Below are 22,897 nucleotides of genomic sequence, written 5' to 3'. Positions count from 1 at the left end.
ACAGGTGACCTGTTTGAGCCCCTGTCGATCCACTCTGAAAGTCAGATATAGCCCTGAACTTCTTAATTACACAAACCAGTAAGTTCCTGTTTTCTGTCACTTGCAACCAGAGAACTACTGAACAACATAATCCGTTTTCCCTTCAAACTCATTGATGCCTGGGATTGGGAAGGGGCTGAATCTGCAGGGGAGACAGCGGTGGACTTGCCGCTGGGACACATGGGAAGGCCAGAGTTGAGGGCAGGAAGCTGAGACCCAGGGCAACTAGAAAAGGTTTATAATGTCTCTAATGTCAGGACAAAGTTGCCCTGACATGCTACCCTTGACTTAAAAGTTCAAATAAATAATATCTAATATTGCTTGTGGCTTATGAATCACTAACCTAACTTGCCCTGACCACCACTCTGTAAAATAGATACCTCTGAGGTCCCCATTTTACAGTGAGGAAGCTCAGAGAGGCTAAGCAACTGACCCAAGGGCACCCAGCTAATTAAATGACAGAGTTGGGACTCAAAACCAGGTTTCATGACTCCACAGCCGATGTGTTATACAGGCACATTATTTATATAATAAAATCTAACATCTTCTTGAGCTTAAAAAAATAAATAAATAAAGCCAGAACAGCCTTTTGTTTTCATCCAAGGCTGGGATTTTTCAGGCTCCCCATCCAAGTCACCCAGAGATCGGCTGGGGGAAGCCAGAGCCCACCCTCCCTCCTGCTCCTCTCCCTCCTGTTCGCTCAGGTCCTGTGTTTGGGAAACATACATCTTCCACAGAGAGTACATATTTAAACACTGTCAGGGCACACAACTTCTGCTCCACTGATGCTTGCTTCCCTCCCTGCAGGTGCGTGGTTCAGCGTGGGCAAGAAGGAGTGCGGAGAAGATGTGCTACACACATCAGCACAATATTCACACCAGACTCTAAGAATTAACAAGCCTTTGCAGAATGGCGTCTGTCAGCAGCCCCAGGTGTGGTGTGTTTGTGCAGCTGGCATCGAGAAAAAAGTTGTATGTGCACGCGTGATCTGTGGGTGTCGTGCACACACACTCCTGCAGCTGGAACTGAGTGGCTGAGCCTCCCGGAGCCGAGTGAGTGAGTGAGTCAGCCCAGTGCCACGGGGGAAAGGGAAAGCATGATGAGGATGAGTTTTTTCCAGATGAAATGCTGCTTCATGCCACTTAAACACACACACACACACACACACACACACACACACACACACACACAAGTCTTCCTGGTAATTTAGAGGACGCACCAAAAAATCAAATCAAACCCTAACTCGTACAAGTTCTGGGGAGACTCATTGGCATGAGAGGTACTGTAATACTAAAGGAATTGGGTTTCTCTTTGCATAAGTGAATCAATGCAGAAGGCACCTCACAACCAATTTTGGACAACAAGCCAAAGTGAGTTTTATGGAGGCTTTTGTTTATTCTTGCCCTGGACCATTTAGGGGCCAACTCTTCACTTTCGCTGACTGTCCACACCCGAGGCACATTCCCAGTCACTGATCTATCACATTGTCATGGAATGAGATGAAACAGTGGGTGTCTTGCTGAGGCATTTGGAATACAGACAGGCTCCTGATTGCCAGGTTTGGGGTCTAGTGAACACCTGAGGTTTCCGTATGTCCTGTGTCCATTCTCCCTTTTGGTGACAGCACCCCAATTTATTGTGGGGACCCACAACTCCCTCACTCTCAGACAACGTGGTTGAGGAGGAGCTGCCCCCACATCTAGTTCTAAGGATGGAGACATGGCCCAGGCCTAGCCAATCAGCAAATTCCATTACCATGGCCACAGCCATTGGTTTAAGGATGGCACATGACCCAAGTTAGTCCAGTGAGAGACAAGCCTGGGACATTAGCTGCAGCTCGAAGAAAGAGAAGTTCTCTTTTCACTGGTGTTGCTAACTGCAAAGAGGTGAGACTGGAGCGGCTAGAAGTCATCTTGCCACCAGTAGGGGAGAGTCTGTCACTGAATAAAGCTGCCTGAGAGGAAAGTAGAGCTCAGACTGAGAGTGACAGAAAGCTTCCAAATGGTATCTGTTGGGCACCTAGATCCTCTCAAAGACAAGAGACGCTGGGCCACTTCCATGTTCGGGGCTCTTGATAGACTAAATAATAAAGAAACAGTGTCACAAAGTGGTATATTTTAAATGGTTCAAATGAATGAATAAAAACTAACAACACAATCCAAAACCACAGGGAGGAGTGTGTGAGGATTGTGTTCCTGAAGATCCCGCATAATTCAAAACTCATAGTTCAAGGTCAACATGGACAGGACAGAGGCCCACGGCTGTTGATGGCTGGTGTGGCGCCACCATGTGGCACCAGTTCAGGAAGACTTAACAATTCTCTTAGCCTGCTGGCTTTGAAAATGTTTGACACTTGAATTTCCTTCCACTTAACTGGTGTGTGTGTGTGTGTGTGTGTGTGTGTGTGTGTGTAAAGGGGTTTCATATTTGTATTATTTCCAGTTTTGCATTCAAAATAAGACTTGGTTAATATTTTTACAAATTATTGCCTCAAATTCACATAGAATGCGACATCCCCTCCCCCGCCCCAAATGTCCCAAGTCTGAATGTGTGAGGCCCCATGTGAATGTGAGAATGGGTCACATTGCTACTCCCTGACCTGTAGCATGTCCTACAAGCCACCATATTCCTTTGTCCACACCCCTTTCTCACTGGGTCCAGTCCCTAGGGCATGGAGACATGAAGCCAGGGTGGCCCCACAGCCCCAGGGGGCACCACCCACACTGTAGCAATGACCTCCTTCAGAGGCAAGCCCTTGGCTCCACATTAGTCTTGAGTTTTGGGTTCAAGACAACATCTCAGACTATCCAATCACGTGCCCAGTGAATACATATTTGTTCAGCATTTACCATGTGCTGGCTGCTGCACTGGCGCCGAGAGTGTCCCTGCTGTCAGAGCACTCTTCAGAGTGCTGCTTTCCCACCAGAGCCCTTTCTTGTCATGCTCCATCTCACGCTGATTATTCATATAGCTTATCTGGGCAGCGCTTGGCAATTCCAGATCATGTACATTCTTGGGGTTAAAGAGGAATCATTCAATGTTCAACAATATTGCAAGAGACCTACTATGAGCCGGGCACTGTCCTACAACCCAGCAGTGAACAAAACAGGCAGAGACCCTGCCCCAATGGAGCTGCCATTCTTGTGTGGAGAACAGAAAAGAAACAAAATAGATAAGTAAAATACACCATTTTTCATGGTTTCTATGATGTCAGTTTTTCTCCCACATTCAACATTTCTGAAATCAGGATGCATTTCGATAACTCAGCATTGTTCTACAGCTTAACTGGTAGTGTTTTTTCTTTTTTTTTTTTGTGGTACATAAACTAACATCTCATCCTGCTGTTGTTGTCTGAATTTGATGAACTATGTAGTCAGTTAGACAGTGATAAGTAATAAGCAGAAAAATCTAGCAGGGCAGCAAGATGGGGAGTGCTACAGAGTGGGGGCTGCATTCTTTAGACAGGCTGGCAGATAGGGAGAATGTCAGCAAAAACCTGAAGGACGTGAGGGAGAGGACCGTGGGGGTATTTCAGGGAAGAGCAATGCTGGCAGAGGGAACAACATATGCAAAAGCTCTGAGGAAGCAGCATGCCTGGAAGAGCAAGGAGGCCCAAGTAGCTAGAGGAAAAAGAGCAAAGGGGAGACGAACAGGATGAGTTCAGAGAGGGAACTGGGGCCAGATGATTTGATCTTTAAGACCTTTGTAAGGACTTTGATTTATACTCTGAGTGAAGTTCAACAGCAATTTTGGTCTTCTGATGCCCATTTTGCAGATGAGCAAGCTGAGTTTCAGTGCGGTTTTAAGAATGTCCCAAAGCAACTCATGGAGCCTAGATGCAGAGCCAAAGCTTAATCCCAAAACTGTGCTCTCCCCAAGTAGGCAGACAAATGATCGGCATGAGAGAGATGAGATGGGGCAGCCGAGCGCCCAGCCAGGGGACCAGGCATCAGCTGCGAGGGCAGTTGGCATGGAGGAGGCTCTAGAATCTAGGCCAGCAGTCAGTGTGAAGGGAGCAAAGCCTTTTTTAAGTCTCTCTGATGGTGCTTCCTCGTGCTCAGATCCCCCCAATTCACATAAGGAGCACGCACAGTTCTTGGAGGAGGTCCGATTACAAATGACCATGCTTGTCAAGGCAGTGAGGACACCAGAACGTGATCTGCATGTTTATCTCACAGCTCAGAGACTTGGGTAAATATGTTTAACAATTAGTTTATGCACCAGTAATGTCCTAGTAAACCAACTTATAGAACTGTCTCTGACATCTATTAAGTATTAGGATGCCTGGAACGTGCAGTGCAGAGCAAATCCCCCCCAGCACTTCCAGTGTTAGGAAGGGTGGGAAGGGAACACAGGGTTGCCAAGATCCGAATCCTCTTTTCCTTCCTCATTCTCCCTCCCTCTCTGGAGCCAGGCTGAACCCTCCCATTTGAAGACCACATGCTTCAGCTGTGGGTCGTGGCAGATGAAATAGGCTGACCATTCTGGAATCCCTCCCTTTTGTAGTGGACTCACTGTATTAATGGTCTCCCTGTACTCACATCCAAAAGGAAAGGCAATGTAACTTTGAAGCTCCTCCCTCTGAGAGACGAGTCTGTTTCTCCACCACTTGAATATGAGCTGACCTCATGACTTGCTTAGGCCAGTAGAATGTGGCAAAAGTAATGGTGTGCCATTTCTGAGCATGTGCGTGATTCCATACTCTTTCATGCCATGAAAACAAACTGGGCCTTGCCTTCTGGAGGATGTAAAACCACATGGAGGAGAGCCCAGGTGTCCCAGCTTACATCCTGGACCAGCTTATAGCCAATCTGACCCCTAAACATTTGAGAGAGCCCAGAGAAGATCAGACAGCTGCCTACCTGACAGGCAACTAAGCTCAGACATGAGTGAACCCAGCAGAATCACCCAGATGAAATGTAGTCTCATGAACAATAATGTGTATTGTGTTAAGCCATTAAATGTGTAGTGTTTGTTACCCAGCAGTAACTAGCTGACACTCCTCTGTTCTAAAGCTGTTCTTGATGGGCATTGTGATGGGCGTGGGCAGGATGTAAGGTCTCTTTGCCCTTTTTTTCTTGGCAGTCAAGAGAAAACAGACTTCAGAGGATTTCTGAAGGAATGTCAGGATATTTGGATGTTAATGTAACATGATAAAAATAACCAAAAATTACTGTGACTGAGAAAATAACGTAACAGAGTAAAAATGTGTCAGCGGGCAGTGTGCACTGACATGAAGTTAATGCACACCTTACCCTTTCCTCCCCAGCAATAGGGACACCTATGTCAGCAAATAAATTAACATGCCTTCTGTAACAGCTCGCTCCTGAGCTGTCCTAGAAGAGCAGGAAGTGTGTATCCTTGCGCTTGCTTGCTAACAAGCATTGAGAAATAGCCAGCCTCACTTTTGCCCTTTTTTCACTAAGAAATCTATTGTTATAGAAACTTCCTAAATAAAGACTGCAGCCATTGAAAGAGGAGAAAAGATGGAGAAGACTTTTCAAGTTTATCAAGAAACTCAGTGAAACGTTTTGCCAAAAGGAAAGGCACCGGCCACCTAAAGGTACTCACCAGTTCACAGGTTTCTTCACAGATATCTCCCTGAGGCAGGTGCTAGCGTGATTCTCCATTTCATGGATAAGGATACTGAGGCTCAAGGGCACACAGCTGCAAAGGGGCAGAGTGGACCCTGGAAGCTGGGACGTCTGCCTCCACATTTCACACCCTCTAGAAGATGGCAGCTCCTGAAAAGATGGAATCAGTTTGAAATGGTCTGGTGCTTAAGCTTGGGGTGGGCACATGGGTGTTCACTACGTTACTATTGTCTGAAATTTTTTATCATAATTTTCTTAGAAGAAACGAAAAATAATTAACCTGTGTTGTTTACCAAACCCCAGGCACTGCATTTCAAATCCCCAGTATATTCTTCCTGAGTATTGTTATACAACATTTATAAAAATTCAAGGAAACAGCGAGAGTGAAAGGAAAGCAAAGAGAAGAAAGCCAGGCAAACATACGCACTAGGCCTCCTCAGGCTCTAGGGATGAGACGCCTGAAGTGTTCCACCAATAAAGGTCTGCGACGGCCCCAATCTCAAATATTTTGGGCTGTTTTTCTATAAAGAGCCCCCAGCTAGGGAGGATAAGGGTCACGGCAGCCTCTGTGAGCCCCTGTGTGAGATCCCTGGCCCTCTTCAGCCAACACTGGCCCAGCCATCTGGTGGTGACTGAGGCCTTTTTCTAGCTACTAGACATGCTGGCAAATTACCTCCCCCTGGGGGCAGCCCGAAGCAATGACTGGAGAGAGTCAGGGTATAAACATGCCAGCTCCCTAACCCCTCAGGTAGGACAACTCTGAGCTACGTTCCTCCCTGACCCTCAGCTAGTCTCCACAGCATTCCGCTCCAGTTGGCCACAGCGGTTGTCCACTTGTGAAGCTCTCTCCACTGTCTGCCTTCCCCCTCTCTGTCCCATGCGGGCACTCTCTCAGGGCACCTTGGGTCCCCACCCATGTAAAACACATGCACTTGAATCATTGTCTCAAGGTCTGTCTCTGAGGGCACCCAAACTAAGGCAGAGGAAAATTTTCCAAAAGCCCAAAGGTGATTCCGAGATTTTTTCCTCATTGCCCCCCTGAACTGAGAACCCCTTCAACAAAGCATCAGAAAGTCCTGGAAAGTCAGCCTGCTTGGGATTAACACTCAGCAATGCCACTGGCCAGCTGTGTTTCCGCAGATAAGCTACTTAAGCTGACTGGGCTTCAGTTTTCTTACCCATCAAGGAGAGAGCCCTCCTTCCCCAGCTTGTGAGGATTCCATGAGAGACACATGGCTCACCCTGTTTGGACATAGACACTGAGCAAAAACTTGATTTGTGATTTTTAAAATGTCAGGAAGTATTACCTTAATATACATGTCACAAAAATCTTTGTCAGGATCTGTTCTGATTTACTTGCTATGTAGGTGACATAGCAAGGACATGCTTAAAAAGTACAATTTAATGGTCATTTATTAAACTCCTCTTCTCCTGGGCTTGAAAGATGTTCTAGAATTATAAATTCCCCACTGGCTGGATGAGAGTCATAAAAACAAATAATACAGTGTGAAAATTGCTCTAAGAGATATCTGTGGTAGGTACTAGTGGTTTTTGGCTGTCTAGACCCCACTCAGCCTCAGGTTCCAGGACCCTGATTTTCCTCTAAACGCTGCCTTTCCTCACTCTAGTCCCTTTGGCTTTAGGGATAGCTATGTGATTCAGGCTGGTCCAATCAGAGCTGTCCACCCACTGGCCACAATGATTGGTTCAAGGATCAGCATGTGACCCAAGCCAGACCAATGAGACTCAATTCTGGGACTTTTGCAAGGTTGCTGGAAAAGTGAAGTCTTCGGCTGCACTTAAAGATGGGAGAGTAAAGCTTCCAGGGCCTTCTGGGGGCTGCCTGAGAGAGAAGCCTACACAAAGGAAGGCAGAGCCAATCTATAGCTAGAAACAGAGTGCCAGTGACACAGTTTAACCCTTTGTCTCAGTTGTCTCCAAAGCCAGCTCTACCACCTGGACTTTTCCATTAAATAATACAATGAGTCCTCCTCTCTCTTGTTTTCTTTTCCTAAGCCATCTGCTACCATGAGTCATGCTTGTGCAAGGTCTGTACAAGGCACAAAGGAGGCAAGGGGCTACAGGTCAGTCATTGCATGAAAGGGTCTGGAAGGCTTCTGAAGAAGGAGATCGCTAATCGAGGTTTTGGGGGATGAATAGAAGTTTGCTCTTTGATGCTCAAGGCACAGAAGGGCATTTGAGGCAGAGGAAGTAACGTGGCAAAGGCATGGAGGTGGGACCTGGGAGTCCTTCATACCTGGAATATGGGACATAAGAAGATGAGGCAGTGGTGATAGAACAGGTCAGATCATGGATGGCTGAGTGCCAGGCTACAAGAATGGGGTTTTCTCCTGCGGAAGGCCAGGGGGAGCAAAGGGCAGATGGCTGTGTGTGGTAAGCAGAAGGCCCTCACTAGATCTGTGGAGACTTGATGAATATCTCTTATAGAAAGTGCTCCCCTCCCAAGCAGATATCTTAAGGGCTTAATATGCTAAGATTTCAGCTGGGAACACACCCAGGGAACAAGGGTCAAGGCTGAGGTCTGAGATACCTGGTTAAGCCAATCATCTAGCAGTAATCATCACCGTCATCATCATCACCAAAGTTGCCCGTAGACATTTATGCCTTGGACACCTTTTACTGGCTGGCCCTTTAATCCAGCCTGGGGGTCAACTGGAGACCCCTGAGAACTAGGACTCATGGACTAGGGCAAAAATGCTTACTGGTTGCCTGAGGCCACACAGCACAGAGTTGACCTCAGCTCGAGTGACTCAGGGCATGGTCTGGACCAGCATTGGCATCGCCCAAGAGCTTATCAGAAATACAGACTCTCAGGCCCCACCCCAGACTGCTGAGTCAGAATTTGCATTTTAACAAACCCCACGTAATATTTAGGCACATCAAAGTTTTAAAAGCACTGGGTTATGCACTGCATTGAACAATCAGACAAAAAGACAGAAGAAAAACACCAAAAACTAACTTTTAACTTTGGTTGGGTTGAAATGAGGGAATTATAAAGAGTTATCTTTTTCTTTTCTGCATATACAAAAATGTGGTTATGTTACTTTCATAATGAAAAAAAAATGCTTAAAATTTAAGAAAATCTGAAACACAAAATTACACCATGTTATAAAACTGCAAAATTAAGAAATGGTTATTTGCCTTTAAAAATAGGCCCCATTTTTAGTCTGTTATCACTTTTGCTTTAATTGCTCCCTTCCTTAAAGAAGAAAACCAAAACCTAACCAAAACAAAACAATACAAAACCACTTCTGCCTCAAGGCAGCCTTGGGCTTTGCCCTCTTGGTAATGGCCAGTGCAGGGAAGGCCATCTTTCTGTCTGCAGAGGGAGCTCATTATAATATAGGTCTTATCAAAAGTAAATAGAAATGGGGGCAGCCGGGTGGCTCAGTTGGTTAGAGCACAAGCTCTGAACAACAGGGTTGCCGGTTAGATTCCCACATGGGCTAGTGAGCTGTGCCCCCACAATAGATTGAAGATGAGCTGCCACTGAGCTTCCAGAAGTTAGAGCACGAGCTCTTAACAACAAGGTTGCCGGTTCTGCACCCCCTGCAACTAAAGATTGAAAACGGCGACTGGACGTGGAGCTGAGCTGCACCCTCCACAACTAGATCGAAGGACGACTTGGAGCTGATGGGCCCTGGAGAAACACACTGTTCCCCAATATTCCCCAATAAAAATTTTTTTGAAATTATGTATATTTAAAAAAAGTAAATAGAGATGAGCATTTCTGTGTTTATTAAAGTGAAAGATAAGGAATGATTTAAGCATTCAATGTGATTTGTGACTTGCTTTTTTGCCATGATGATCTCCCTTCATTAATCCTTTTTCTGCCTACACATGATGAAGGCCCCTCCCCTTTTCTGAATTCTCAAGGTTTTCAAGCCCCAAAATTGCTGATTTCAGACTTGGCCTCTTTGCCTAGTTCACTCTTGTCCTTCAGTACTCAGCATGAATGTCACTTTTCAGGGAAGCCTTCCAAGACCCGTTAGTCATATATTAGGCAGAGCTCTTGATTGCAAGTGATGGAAAAACAATTTAAACTGACATAAGCCAAAAAGGGTGACTGTTGGTTCAGATAACAGAAAAGCCCGGTGGTAATGGCGTCAGGTATTGCTGGCTCTAGGGTCTCAAATGACATCGCCAGGAAACTGCCTAATGACAAATCTCTCAGCCTTACTCTGTGGCATGCCAGGCTTAGATAGGTTCTCCTCCAGGGCCCCCATGCTAGACCCCGATTTTGACCCTCTAGTTTAGAAAATCCATCAGAAAGAGAACTTTCTTTTCCCAATTGTCCCAGTAAAAGTCCCAGAGTTAAATCTCATTGGCCAAACTGTTTATCTTTGACCAATCGTTGAAGTAGTCAAGGAGTGGAATGCTCTGATTGGCCAGGGTCATGTGCCTACCCTAAATTCATACCTACCTGGATTGATGGAAGGGAAAATTGGGTCCCCAAAGGAAAACTGGAAAATGTGGGCATGAGGCTTGGTGGGCAATCACAACAGCAATTTATAACAGACCACCTGTTACAAGTTTTCACAGTACCCTGCGATTTGCCTTTGTAACATTTGCTGGATTTTAAAAACTACATATTAATTTTAATAGTTTCATCTTTAGTACACGTGCTGCCGAAGTGAGCACAATAGTTTCTTGATTAATGTCTGTCTCCCTAACTTGACTGAAACGCCAAGGGCAAGGATTGTGGATACTCACAGGTAATGGTATTCTCAATGCCCCAAACATACGAGGTATTCATCAAATATTTATTGAATAGACTCATCCCAACTGCTTTAACAACAGGTATGTTTACTCACATTTGCTTGAGGCAATTCTGGGATGCTGGCAATCAGGCTCCCCGTTTTGAATCAGATTTGACTAATGACACAGCCAGAACCTCTGTCCTAGCTGTGCTCTGGGACAATCTGAGCCACAGAAATGCTGCTCTGCAGAACAGGGGACATCTGCTCTGTGGCCAATGGCAACTAGAAACCATGGTCAGATAGTATACCCCTGGGGTGGCTTGACCACAGACAGGGAGGGGAGAGAGGAGATAGAGCTTGAATTCTACAGCATTGTAGCACCTGACATCTGAAAGTGGGCTATCTCAAGCCTCACAGCCTCCCTGTACAGTAATTACATTCATTTCTAGAAAGAGACTGAGGTTCAGAGTATCCCTCAAGGTCTGCCAGCTCATACCCAACAGAGCTAGTACTTGAACCAGTACTTGCCAGTGTTGATGTCTCCCAGACATCAGTTCTTTCTGCATAATTTTCAGCAAGTCTCTTTTCCTCTGGGAGCCTCAGTCTCTTCATCCATAAAATGGACATTGGTTATCCTCACCTGGAGGAAGTGTTATGAGATGATGCGAACTCTTGTACAGTATATGGAGTCCTGGGTATGTGGTGGGCATTGCCTTCCCCTCCTTTTAGATGTTGCTCCAGCTAAGTTTTATATTCCAAGTGCCTCCCTAGCTTGAATTGGAACAGAGATGTGAATTAGTGGGGGAACGCCACCAGGGAAGTCTTCTTTGGGTTCAACCAGACAATGAAATCCACACCTGACCACAGGACACACTTGTCAGTCAGGACACAGTCCAAGAAACAGCCTTGAGGGTCGCACCAGCCTTTTCCATCCCTGAGAGTTCCCATAGCAGTTCAGGAGCTATTCATGTTTAGTCCCAAGCGACAACTTAGGTGACAATCCAGGAGATAAGATACACATTGGGCAAGTGTGGGCCTCAAAGATTCATGCCTTAGGAGCCAATGTCTCTGTAACAACAGCTCCGTATGCAAAGCTTCCAGGGTGTCTGCAAGGGTCACACAAGAGTCTTTGCATACGGGAAAGTGAAACAGTATGGCATCCCCACCGGGCATGTATAATTCATTCATGGGCCTTCCAGTCCAGGTTGATTCACCAATCAAGAGTCATTTTTAACGTAAGTAATGTTGCCTGGCAACACAACAGACATTCCACCTTTATCTGATTTCTAGGGTTAATAGAGACAGTAAACCTGAGGTCTAATTTATTCTTAAGAGAAGGAAAAAGGGTTTGTTAACCCTTCATCACGAATATTTACTGACGTTCCTCCCCATACATGTGAACACACACACACACACACACACACACACACACACACACACACACACACACACAGCTTTGAGTTTTAAAAGCCTAGACTTTTTGGTTTCAAATGCCAAGAATTTCAAAAGCTAAGACTTATTACTTTCAAAAGTTAAAATGTTTGAGTTTCAAATGCCAAGGACTTTGAATTCCAAGGCCAAGTTATGAAAAATTTCAAATGTCATTTTGATTTCCCTGTGTCTGGCCTTTTGGGTTTCAAAAATTGAAGCCCTGAGTCAGAGCGTAGGTTCGTGTTCTAATTATTAGATTTGGGAAGAACAGATGAAGAGCCAGGTGACCTGGACCTCAGAATACTGAAGGGTTTTCCAGATTGAGGAAGCGGGAAGGGGAAGCCCGTGATAAGGTACGAGGTTGGTGGGTCTGGACAAGGGGCTCAGGGCAGAGGGGGTCTGGCTGTTGTGGTCTATACCCAGCGAGCACCACTGCTCCAGAGAGCAAGTGGAAGGACACCATCTGTGTCCTGAGGCATCTCTCAGCTCTGACTTACCTTACGTGCCCAGCCCCTGATTTGCCCACTCCTTCTGAGGCGGCGAAGGTGCCTGAAGCCTGGCAAGGTGCTGGTAGCCTGGAGGAAAGTTTGTGACCTTACACTTGGGTGGTTCTGAGAAGAGCCCCCCTGTGGCCTCCCCTCCCAGCCCCACCCTCATAGAAGTCCATGTCCCACAGAGAGGAGAAGGGCTGAAGCCTGATGTGTGTGTGTGTGTGTGAGGGAGGGGAACTGGACCTCCTCGTGGGGGACCTGCTGATCCCAGTTGCCCTGTGTGACGTGGGGCAAGGTCATTGATTCATTCAGTAAATTTTCTTACCTGTCTGAGCTCAGGTTCTGGGGCCAAACTGCCTGGGATTCCCAGGCCTGCTACTTCTTTGGGCAAATTAGTCTCTTTGTGCCTGAGTTTTCTCACCTATAAAATGGGGACAAAAACAATACTCACTTCTGGGGTCACTTTGAAATCTAAAAGAATTAGTACATCTGAAGGATTCACAAAAGTGCCACACAGCTAGTAAACACTCCACAAATGCTAAGTACTGTTGTTACTACATGTCAGACATTTTTTTTTACACCAGGGGTACAAGAGTGAACAAACAAAGGATTGGCCTCAGGGAACTTATGCTCTAGTGAGATACAGATAATAAAGGACACGAAACTAGTATCTTTCTTTGAAAGGAAGATAAAGCAGAATAAAGCTGAGGCAATTCCTTTGGTCTCTGAGCGTTGGCCCCTTAGGGATAAGTGATGACGCCCAGGCAGCTGGAAGTGCCTGGCACAGGCCTGGCATTTAGTCAGTGCTGACTAAAAGGGGTGCCCTTCCCCTACTTGTCTGCTCTCCTCCCTGCTGCCTGGGTCACCTTCATGAGCTGCCCCTTCCGCAGTGTCCGTCAGGAGCACCAGGAGATGCAACTGGAATCACAGATACAAAGGAAATTCCCAGAAGTACTGTTCCCCTATCCAGATGTTCCCACGCCTTTCTCCAACAGATTAGTGTCCTAGCAACTGGAAAAGGGGGAAAGCAGCATGTTTCTCTCTGGGAGCAGAATGGACAAAAAAAACATTTGTTTAAGTTTAACCTTCTGGGAAAGCCCTATGGCAGGGACGGCATTTGGTGACGAGAGCATTCAGTTCAGGATACCCCTTTCATCACCGTCACTAGGTCACTGTCCTGCTTCAAGAGCCCTCAGTGACTCCCTGTTGTCATTCAGAGCAGATGGAACTGGATTTCTGATCTTCTCCACCAGACCTGTCCCCTTGCTAGCCTCTCAGCCCCTCTCTTCCTCATCTTGATTTAGGTGCTTCATCCATCCAGACACCTGGGGCTCCTTCATAACATCTCTCTCACCCTCACTCTCCTATGCAAACCATCAGTACCTTCTGCTGGCTCTGCCTCCGAAGCAGCTCTCCAGTCTGTTTCTGTCTGTATCAGCTATCTAGTAAGACAATACTGCTGCATAAACAGCAACTATGGGCCTCCGTGCACACAACACTAAGTATTCACGTGTCTACAGACATCCATGCATACAACACAAAGCAATTATTCATGTATCTGGGATCATTTGCGGGTAGGATAGGCTAGGCAGCTCTGCTGATCTTGACTAGGCTCACTCCTATGTCTGGGGGTTGCTGGCTGGCCCAGGATTTAGGTCAGCCTCGGTGGGGCAGCTCCACATGTCTCATCCTCTACCAGGCCAACCTAGTGGATGGTGATGGCAGAGGTACAGGGCGAGCATGCCCCACGTGCAGGGGCCCCTTTAAGCCTCTGCTGGTGTCACCTCTGCTGACATCCCATTGATAAGAGCAAGTCATGTGGCCAAGCCCAGGGTGATGGAGTAGGGTGCTGCAATTAAATGGCAAAGGATGAGGTTACAGGAGGGGTGAAGAATTAGGACTGAATGGTATCATCTCCCTCACGTTCTTAGCATTTTCCATTGCCACTGTTTCGTCCCAGACCACCACTAGCTCAAGCCTAGACCCCTGCCTGGCTTCCAACTTCCACCCTGCTTTCATCCCGTCCCCTCTTCTCTTGCAGAATGGACACCTACAGGCCACTGCCCACCCAGAATCCCAAAAAAACTTCTAGAAATGTAAATCTGACCATTTCTCTTCCCTACTTAAAACCCCTCCATGGCTTCCTGTTGCCTTTAGAATGAAATCCGAACTTTGTGGCAATAGGGCTTTGCCATTTTTCTCAGCCTCATTTCTATTCACTGTCTCCTTTCTTCTGGATCTTCTGGCCGCCTGAGTCCTCCCTTAGTGCCTCAGAATGGCTCAGCTTGTTCCTCTCTTAGACTTTCTGCACATGCTGTTTCCCGGGCCCTCGCTAATGTAGGGGGGCCTCATCTAATCCATTGAAGGTCCAAATGGAATAAAAGGCGAAGAAAGAATTCTTTTTCTCTGCCTCACTGTCTTCGAGCTGGGACATCAGTCTTCTCCTGCCTTCAGACTCAGCCTAGAACTTACATCATTAGCTCTCCTGGGTCTGAACTTCTCAGCCTCCATAATCAGGTGAGCCAATTTCTCATAATAAATCCCCCCCAACACACACACACACACACACACACACACACACACACACACACCTCTTATTGGTTCTGTTTCTCTGGAGAACCTTGATTCATACGCAAAGGGGTTTCCACCCAGACTGCATTGCTAGCAAATAGCCACATCACACAATGTCACCCATATATGCCTCTTCCCCTTTAGTTGTCTCCATGGTCACTGCCCCAGGACAAGCCTCCTCACCCTCACTTGCACCATCACACGAACTCCTCATTGGTCTCCCTGCCTCTAATCTTGTCTTTCCAACCCATCCTCCCCAAAGGCCATAAGAATGAGGTTTCTAAAACCCAGAGGAGTCCATGTTATGCTTACACTAAAAAAGTTTCTTTTTGCATTCAAGTGTCAATTTCCTTATCCGTAAAATGGGAGGGTTGACTAGATGAACTCTATGACTCCTTCTAGATACTTGTTTTTGTGGTTTGGAAATGTGATCCTCACTCTTGGGGCTACTCCTCATCCAGCCCTCCAGGTCTTCATCACTGTCTCTCTCATGATTCACATGTGCAGATATTCTGCTCCTGTTCTCTGATACACAGTGCCCTGACTGCCCCTGGCCATTTGCCCATGTTGCCATGTTGCCTCCTAGCAGCCTGCTACGCCTCCTGTGAAAATCTTTGCCTATCCTTAAGGCCCAGATCAAATAACCATCTCCTTCATAAAGCCTCACTGGAATTTCATCAGGATACGACAAGCTTTCTTTCTCGCTTGTAAATCACCACCAAATTGTATGATGGAAGGGACTGTGACTTAATTACCTGTGTATCTTGCATTGAGCACAGTTTCTGTACTTAGTAAGTACTTGGAAAATATTTGTCAAATCGATTCCATTTTATATTTACAATCTTACTGTGTGTTTCCTACGTGTACTACCTGTTTTATGTTTGGTTTCCTATTTTCTTTCCTTATCTTAGACTAATCAAGAAGCACTTTTTATTTCATTTTCCCCTCTGTTGGATTATTAGTTATATGTTTCTTTGATCATTAATTTAGTGATTACCCTCAATATTACAACAAGCATCTTTGACTTATGAGAGTCCAATGTAAACTAGTACTTTTATCATATTATAGAAAATACTGGGACCTTATCTCATTTTAACTTCAGTCATACTTCTCCCATTGTTGTCATGTATTTTAATGCTACATATATTTTAAATCCCAGAAGACATTATTATACCTTTTTGGGTATAGTTACGTTTCATTTCACTTTTCTCCAAATTCACCCTTCACTCCTTTCTGCATGGTCATATTTCCATCTGGGATTATTTACCTTCTGCTTGGAGAACTCCCTTTAGAAGTTCTTTTAGTGTGGTCTGTTTCAACATTTCTCGCCGTTGTCTGTCTTTTTTTTTTTTAATCTTCGTTTTTGAAGGATATTTTCTCTGAGTACAACATTTTAGGTTGGCATGTGTTTTCTTTCAGCACTTTAAAGATGCCATCCATTGTTTTCTACCTTCCAATGTTTCTATTAAGAAATTGGCTGTCAGTATTACTGCTGTTCCTTTGAAGGTAATATTTTTTTCTCTGGCTGCTTTTAAGTAATTTTTTTGCCTCTGGAAAAAATTTTAGGAATTTTACTCCTATTGCGTTAGGTGTGGTTTTCCATATATTTGTTCTTTTGGGGTTTGTAGCATTTATTGGAACTGTGGTTTGATGTCCTTTTTTTTTTCTTTTTTTTTCTTCTTTATCAATTTTGGAATGTTCTTAGTCATTATCAGAACTATTGCTTCTGCTCCATTCTGTTTCTCCTTCCCTTCTGGGTCTCCAGTTCCACGTGTTTGTCCTTTTCACTGTGTCCCATATGTCTCTTTCCTCTATTTACCATTATTTCTGCTCTTTATATTAGTGGTACTTTCCCACATATTTTCTACTGACCTATCTTCCAATCCACAAATCCTCTCTTCAGATGTGCACAATTATCTGTAAACTCATCTACTAAGTTCTTGATTTCAGTGATTATATTGTTCTGATCTTGAATTTCCAATTGGTTATTTCTTAGATTCCAGTGCTTGGTTGAAATTTTACATTTATCACATTTTCTTGAACATATTAATCACAGTTATTTTAAAATCTGTGTCTGAAAACACTAATATCTGTGTCACCTTTGGGTCTATTTCTACGGGGTTTTTTGTTTTGGTTCTGTTTATTGGTGTGTCTGGTAAAAAAAAAAGTGTTTTTGTTTTTTTTTAATTCAGTGCCAGATATTATGCATGAAAAATTGAGAAGGGTCTTCAGGATGTTATCTTCTTCTAGAGGGAACTTGCCCTCTCCTGTGACATAACTGGAGTTAGGGCATATCACCGTAATCTAATCAGGGGCTGCATGTCGAGTCAAGTCTGGATTGCAATTTGTGTAAGTCTTGGGCTACCCGTGGTTCACCCCTTACTCCTGGGTTATGACCCTCCAGGGGTCCCAATAAAAAGTCTGGGATAATTCCTAGAGCTTTTCTTCCTTGCTAAGCACCAAACTCCAATTTTGTTTCCCAGTTCTGTGAGATTGAAGAACACTCCACTCTGCTCTTCAGTTGCTTTCTGCTTGTCTAAGAACAACTGGCAAATGCCTGAGGGAAAAGCTGGTACTGACGGTCAGGCTTTCTTCTCTGTGCCTCCCTTCTCTCCACGATCTTCAAGTTCTGGTGGCTTTACTAGCCTTGAACTTCAAATTTTGTCTCATCAGCCCCATGAAACTCCTTAGAGCTCATTTGGCTTCTCCACCTCTCACCTCGTGCCAAGAATCAGCAAATGACTCCAGGGGAGAATGTGGGGCTCCTCTCAGTAAGGGGTTCTTCTGTCTAGGATCTTGATCCCTCAAGCCCTCTGATACCTCAGCTGCATATGAAATGGGGCTATTAATGTGTTCCTTTCTTATTGTTTTTGAAGAAGTTGATTTGTTTAAACAAAATAACAACGACAAAACTAACTGAAAATGTGAGGGGGCAAAGAGAGATGGTTTTAGGCATTTCGCAAGGATGGGATCTGCTTATTTAAAGACATTTCTCTGGAGATGTTTAGCCCAACCTCATGGACACTGACCTGGATTAAGGGTCAGGCAAGCGAGGCAGTTTCCTAGGGACTTAATCTTAGGGCATAAAACAGTCCTACAAATGTACCAAGATGGAGAAAATTATATATCCAGGAATTCATGGAGGAGAGTCTTCTGTAGGATGAACGAAATCATCGTTTGGTGAGCCCCTGTCACTGGAGGAAGGGTACAACCTTCGAGAGCATACCCACTAAATGATCTTCCAAGCAAAGGGTGGGGCAGGGATCAGCCTTTTTGTTTTGCTGAGTAAGATGTGCAGGTTTGTGACCAGAGCTGAACTGCAAGGGATGAGGAAAGTAAAACTAATCCTGGCCCTCGCATGCTCCTCCTCACCCTTCTCCATGCTGTGCTGGGCCTTTTCCCTGAATAGCTGTGGCTGGATTGATATTTAGGGAATAGTCATTTCCATGCAACTCAAATTCTGGGCTGCCTGAGGCTCCCACCTGTGGTTCTGGCCCAGATGCTGCTGTTTCTACAAGTAAGCTAGGGTACGTTTCCCCCAGTGACCACTTGGTGGTGGAATGAGAGTGGAGCAGTTGGCTTCCACCTCGGCTGGTTGGCTCTTTGGGGTCAGAGAGCTTTCTTTCCACCCTGGCATATGAAGGCCCTCCTCAACCCTAGCTGGATCAGGCAGTGAGCCTCAGTCTTCAGGAAAGAGGGACAAAAGAGGACTCTGGGCCCCATCTCTTGCTCTGCTCCCTCTCACCGAGTGACCTTGGACGACTCATTCCCCCTCTCTCATCTGCATTTGTCAATAGCTGCAGAATAAGGGGGTTGGGCTGAGTGAGGTTCCTTCCAACTCTATGCACCTGAGATGCCTTCCGTCAAATTCGCCAGTCCCCTTACCTCCTTTTATCACAGCCACGTTGCAAGGTTGGGGGTTATGAGCCCCATTTCACAGATGAGTAAATGGAGACTCAGAAAGGTACAGTGACCTGCCTGAGGTCACGCAGCAAATACTCTGTTTTCTTAGGATGTCAGCTGTGTAAGAGCAAGGATTTTGTCCAAGTGACTGATAGACCCCTGCACAAAGTGCAGTGCCTCACACATAGTAGGTGCTCAACAAATGTCCATTGAGTGAAGGAATGAAATGGTGGAGCTAGGATCTGATTTTACTCTTTCCAGGGCTCAATGCCATTTCCAGGCTTTCCAGTTGGAAATATTTAGATTATTTTCTTGGAAGGGGGGGGACATATAAAAATGTAGAATACCAATTGTCTTTTAGCAATAAGCATGGGAGGCGTGAAGTAAAAGCTCAGGCTGGTAGGGAAGCTGGTCCCAGACTCAGATCTTAAAAAGAGAAGCAAGGTGTGAGGCCTTGTACAGGAGCTTGGCCAGAGCACAAAGCTTTTTGTGGAGCCAGCTGGGATCCTGTATAATTGCAGAGCGATTGTTACTGCAGGACTACACAGAAAATTCCCCCAGAAGGCCGGTTTGCTCTGCAGTGAGTACCTTTACATGGGGCTTTCTGAATTTCTGTGGTCTCACACTCCTACTGGTAAAACAATTTCAGAGCACATACCCGCCAAATATATATATACTCATATGATCCCAACCTTTGAGTCATTCTGACTCAGTTACCAGTGAGAGAAGAAGCCTCCACATAATTCCAGCCCCTGGTCTCCCCATCTTCCCAGCTGGGGCCCAGATATCATGGAGCTGTGACACCCCTCTACCTTGCATGAATTCCTGACCCACAGAATTCCCAACCACAATCAAAGGGTTGTTTTGTACCATTTAAGTTTAGAGTCGCCTGTGATGCAACAATGGGTAACTGGAACCCTCCATCCTTCTGGTATCACTCCTCCGTCTCTCCTGCCACTGGAGCGGTACTGGGCCTGAGCCCTACCCTGCTAACTGGCCTCCTCTGTTGGGGACTCCTGACCTCGGTGCTAGCATCTTTGCCTCTCCTATCAGAGATTCATCAGTCTGGATGTAGACAGCAGTGATTCACAACTCTGCTGCCAGGGAAGACTCACTGCCTTGTCAGAAGCTTATAGCCATTAAGACCAGTTCTGGAGTTGGAGCTCTGCAGACTAGTGCCTGCATGTTGATCAGCCCCTCCCTCACCCCAACTCCCTGGGCCTGCACCTTACTTACTGAAGTGATTAATCATTTAGAATCAATAGGGGGCTAGGATGTGACCCACCTGAGGGTCTTAGGAGCATGAGTAGGTGATTAGATGGACTGTGTGGCAGGGCTGTCTGGAGGTGCCTGGAGCGAAGCAGACCTGGGTTCAAAAGCCAGTTCTGGCAACTCCTGGCTGTGTGACCTTGGGAAAAACACTTAATCCCTTTGATCTCCAGTGTCCTCACATGTAAAATGGGGCTAATTATACCAAGCTCTAAGAAATAATGGAGATCTAAGATCACATGAAAATCCTACCCTTACCTTACAAAAGGGCTACTTCTGAAGGTCAAAGTGTAAGATCAAGATGCCTGGGATTCTATTATTGAACTCCTTTTTGGGATACAAGTGCCTGGCTCCAGCTTTACTGGTCCCTATTAGGATATGATGATGATCTCTAGTTTGCATGTGGGGACTCTGAGGCTTTCAAAGATGTAATGATTTGCCTAAGGACACATAGATGAAAACTGACAAACCCAGGATCCAAGAAGAGGCCACTTACTTTCATCCCAACACTCATGCAGATAGAAGGTGCTCTGTGCCAGCAAGACCTGCTGCTGACACGCTGTTGACTCTGCTGTTGACCCTCTTCTCAGAGTTGGAAGATGAAGGGAGGGCATCCAGGAAAAAGGCTGACTTAATTGGTGGGGGTGATATGTGGGGAGAAGCCGTCTTTACTGGGTATAAATGCTTTTTAATATTGTTCTAAAATTTATTTAAAAACTTCAAGTTATTTTTTGGATACATAATGCATTTCCAGGGTTTAGAATATCAAGAGGCACAAAAGGTGAGTCAATGAAAAGCAAGTCTCTCCCACCTGCCCCTGGCCACATGATTTTCCTTCTGGAGGGAACCAGTATTTCCACTGGAAATAATTTTCCACATACCTGAACAAATATGATGTAGAGCCTTTCTTCCTTTTTTTCTGCACATATTATAAACACTGTTCTTCATTTTGCTCCCTTCCAAAGAAGGTCCTTCCTTTTTCCGGCTGTGTAGTACTCCTTTGTCTAGACTATACTTTCCCCGACCCCCAACCCCCATTTCCATGGAGGAAGCAAATCTGACTCCTGAGGATAGGACCCCCAAATCCCTTCCCCAGGCTGTTCTTTTTTAGAGCCTCTGAGACCTGGTGAGCTCAAGGGCTTCCAGGCAGAGGAATGGGAACGGTGATTAGGTGCAGTGGACAAAGCCTGCAGACAGACAGACTTCCTCCCCACTGGCCTCCACCTTTGCAGTGTGTCTGTGGACAGGACCACCCTCTCTGAGCCTCCTTTGCTTCCTCTGCAACATACAACCTGAAGGCCTCCCCCACCCCGGGGCAGGGGTGAGGCCTCCTATGGAGGATCCTTTGCCTCTTGCAGGCCTGAGGCCAGGGGGCACTTACGCATTCACTCATTCATTGAGTCATTCATTCATTCATTTATTCACTCAGTCACTTATTTACATATTCCGTCACCATTTATTCATTCACTCATCAATTTACTAACTCATTCATTCAGTCAGTTATTCATTCATTCCATTACTCATCATCTCATTCATTCATACCCCCATTTATTCACTCATTCACTAATTCATTCATTCATCGATTGATGGATATTAACGTTATTAGGAATGTGAATTGAAAAGCTGAGGTGTGGGAAATTGGCGATGGTGTGTGTGTGGCGCCGTTGGAGGTTAGCAGCAGGAGTGAGATGGGCTCAGGCCCCTTCGGGTCCCGCTCCAGCCTCCCACTCCGCTCTCGCCTCCGCCCGCCGCCCCGCCCCCCGCTCCCGAGAAAGCGCGCGCTCTCGGGGAGTCTAGCTGCTCAGCCGCGGGCTCGAGAGCTGAGCCGAGCGCCTGGCGGCCGCCCGTACACCCCCAACCCTCGGCGGCCGCCCATGCCCGCCGCGCCCCGGGCCCGCGGCCCTCCCCAGCGCTGCGCTGCGCCTCCCGGCCCAGCGGGGGCGGGGCCGGGGCCGGGGCCGGGGCCCGGGCCGGGCTGGCGAGGCCCGGCCGGGCCGCAGGGCGGCCGCCGGGATGCGGGGCTGGCGAAGGAACCTCGCGTTCTGCCTGCAGCGGCTGCCGGACGAAGGTAGGACGCAGCGGCTGCTCAAGCCGGTGAGCACCGGCGCGGGGCGCAGAGGGCGGACCCAGAGCTGAGCTGACCCGACTCCGGGCGCACACGCGGGGGTACCTGGAGAGGATCCCAGCGGGTGGTGAAGGGCGGGCGGCCGCATCTAAGGCGCGGGAGGGAAGAGTCCCCGAAGCGGGCCTCCTGAAGGGGTCACCGCAGGACACACGGTGCGGAGCGCAGCCTCGCCGGGGCGGGGAAGCCTGCAGGGGGGCTCCACAGGGCGCGTGAATGTGGGACCCGAGTAGAGCCACTGCCAGGGGCTGGAGCACACGCTCCGAATTCTGAACCCTCGAGGGTGCATCCCCCAGAGCGGCCCGCAAGTCCGGTTTCCGGAGCTGGCCCTGCCGGGCGCGGCGACCAAGTGCCTCCTCGCTCCCCGCGAGTTTGCTGGGGGTCGGAATGTGCGGGCGCTTACCGCGGGGTCCTTTGGATCCTGAGACTGCAGTCGCTGAGACCCAACTTTCCTTCGCACGCCGGGCAGCACCCTGCGCCGACCCCAGACTCTGTAGTTCCTCCAAGTTGCAAAGAGGCTGGAGGTGGGAGAGGGTAGGGGGGCGGCCTGAGGGGAGATTCGGCCGCTGCCCCCTGCCCGGACCCGCCCTGCCGCAGCGCTGCGGCGCAGCCCCCTCCGCCCGGGCCGCGTCCGGGGCTGCCTCACCTCTCATACCTGTTGTCAGAAGCGCTTGTAGTGGAGGGGAAGGAAGGACCGGCGCCTAGGTCCTGCAGCCGCTGAGGAAAGTTCGGATTCCGTGCTAATTGAGAATTGCC

At 47.1% G+C, this 22,897-nt stretch overlaps 1 protein-coding gene and 1 long non-coding RNA gene across 3 annotated transcripts in view; one reads left to right on the top strand and one right to left on the bottom strand.

Annotated features, from left to right (window-relative positions):
• LOC141567219 (uncharacterized) overlaps positions 1–22,772 on the bottom strand; it is a 28,478-nt gene extending 5,706 nt beyond the window's left edge. Inside the window, exons 1-4 of the long non-coding RNA XR_012489687.1 lie at positions 22,190–22,772; positions 12,602–12,697; positions 12,283–12,360; positions 5,611–5,783 (exon numbers count right to left, since the gene is read on the bottom strand). This is a non-coding gene — a long non-coding RNA (uncharacterized LOC141567219). The remainder of the gene's footprint in view (positions 1–5,610; positions 5,784–12,282; positions 12,361–12,601; positions 12,698–22,189) is intronic.
• GRIP2 (glutamate receptor interacting protein 2) overlaps positions 21,841–22,897 on the top strand; it is a 90,818-nt gene continuing 89,761 nt past the window's right edge. For both annotated transcript variants that reach the window (XM_074312946.1, XM_074312947.1), the window contains exon 1: positions 21,841–22,087. In XM_074312946.1, the coding sequence (XP_074169047.1) occupies positions 22,033–22,087 (55 nt within the window). In that variant the 5' untranslated portion in view covers positions 21,841–22,032. The remainder of the gene's footprint in view (positions 22,088–22,897) is intronic.

This window comes from Rhinolophus sinicus, linkage group LG10 (assembly GCF_036562045.2).
Source record: "Rhinolophus sinicus isolate RSC01 linkage group LG10, ASM3656204v1, whole genome shotgun sequence".
Classification (NCBI taxonomy): Eukaryota; Metazoa; Chordata; class Mammalia; order Chiroptera; family Rhinolophidae; genus Rhinolophus; species Rhinolophus sinicus.
This window is presented reverse-complemented; position numbering and strand designations above follow the sequence as displayed.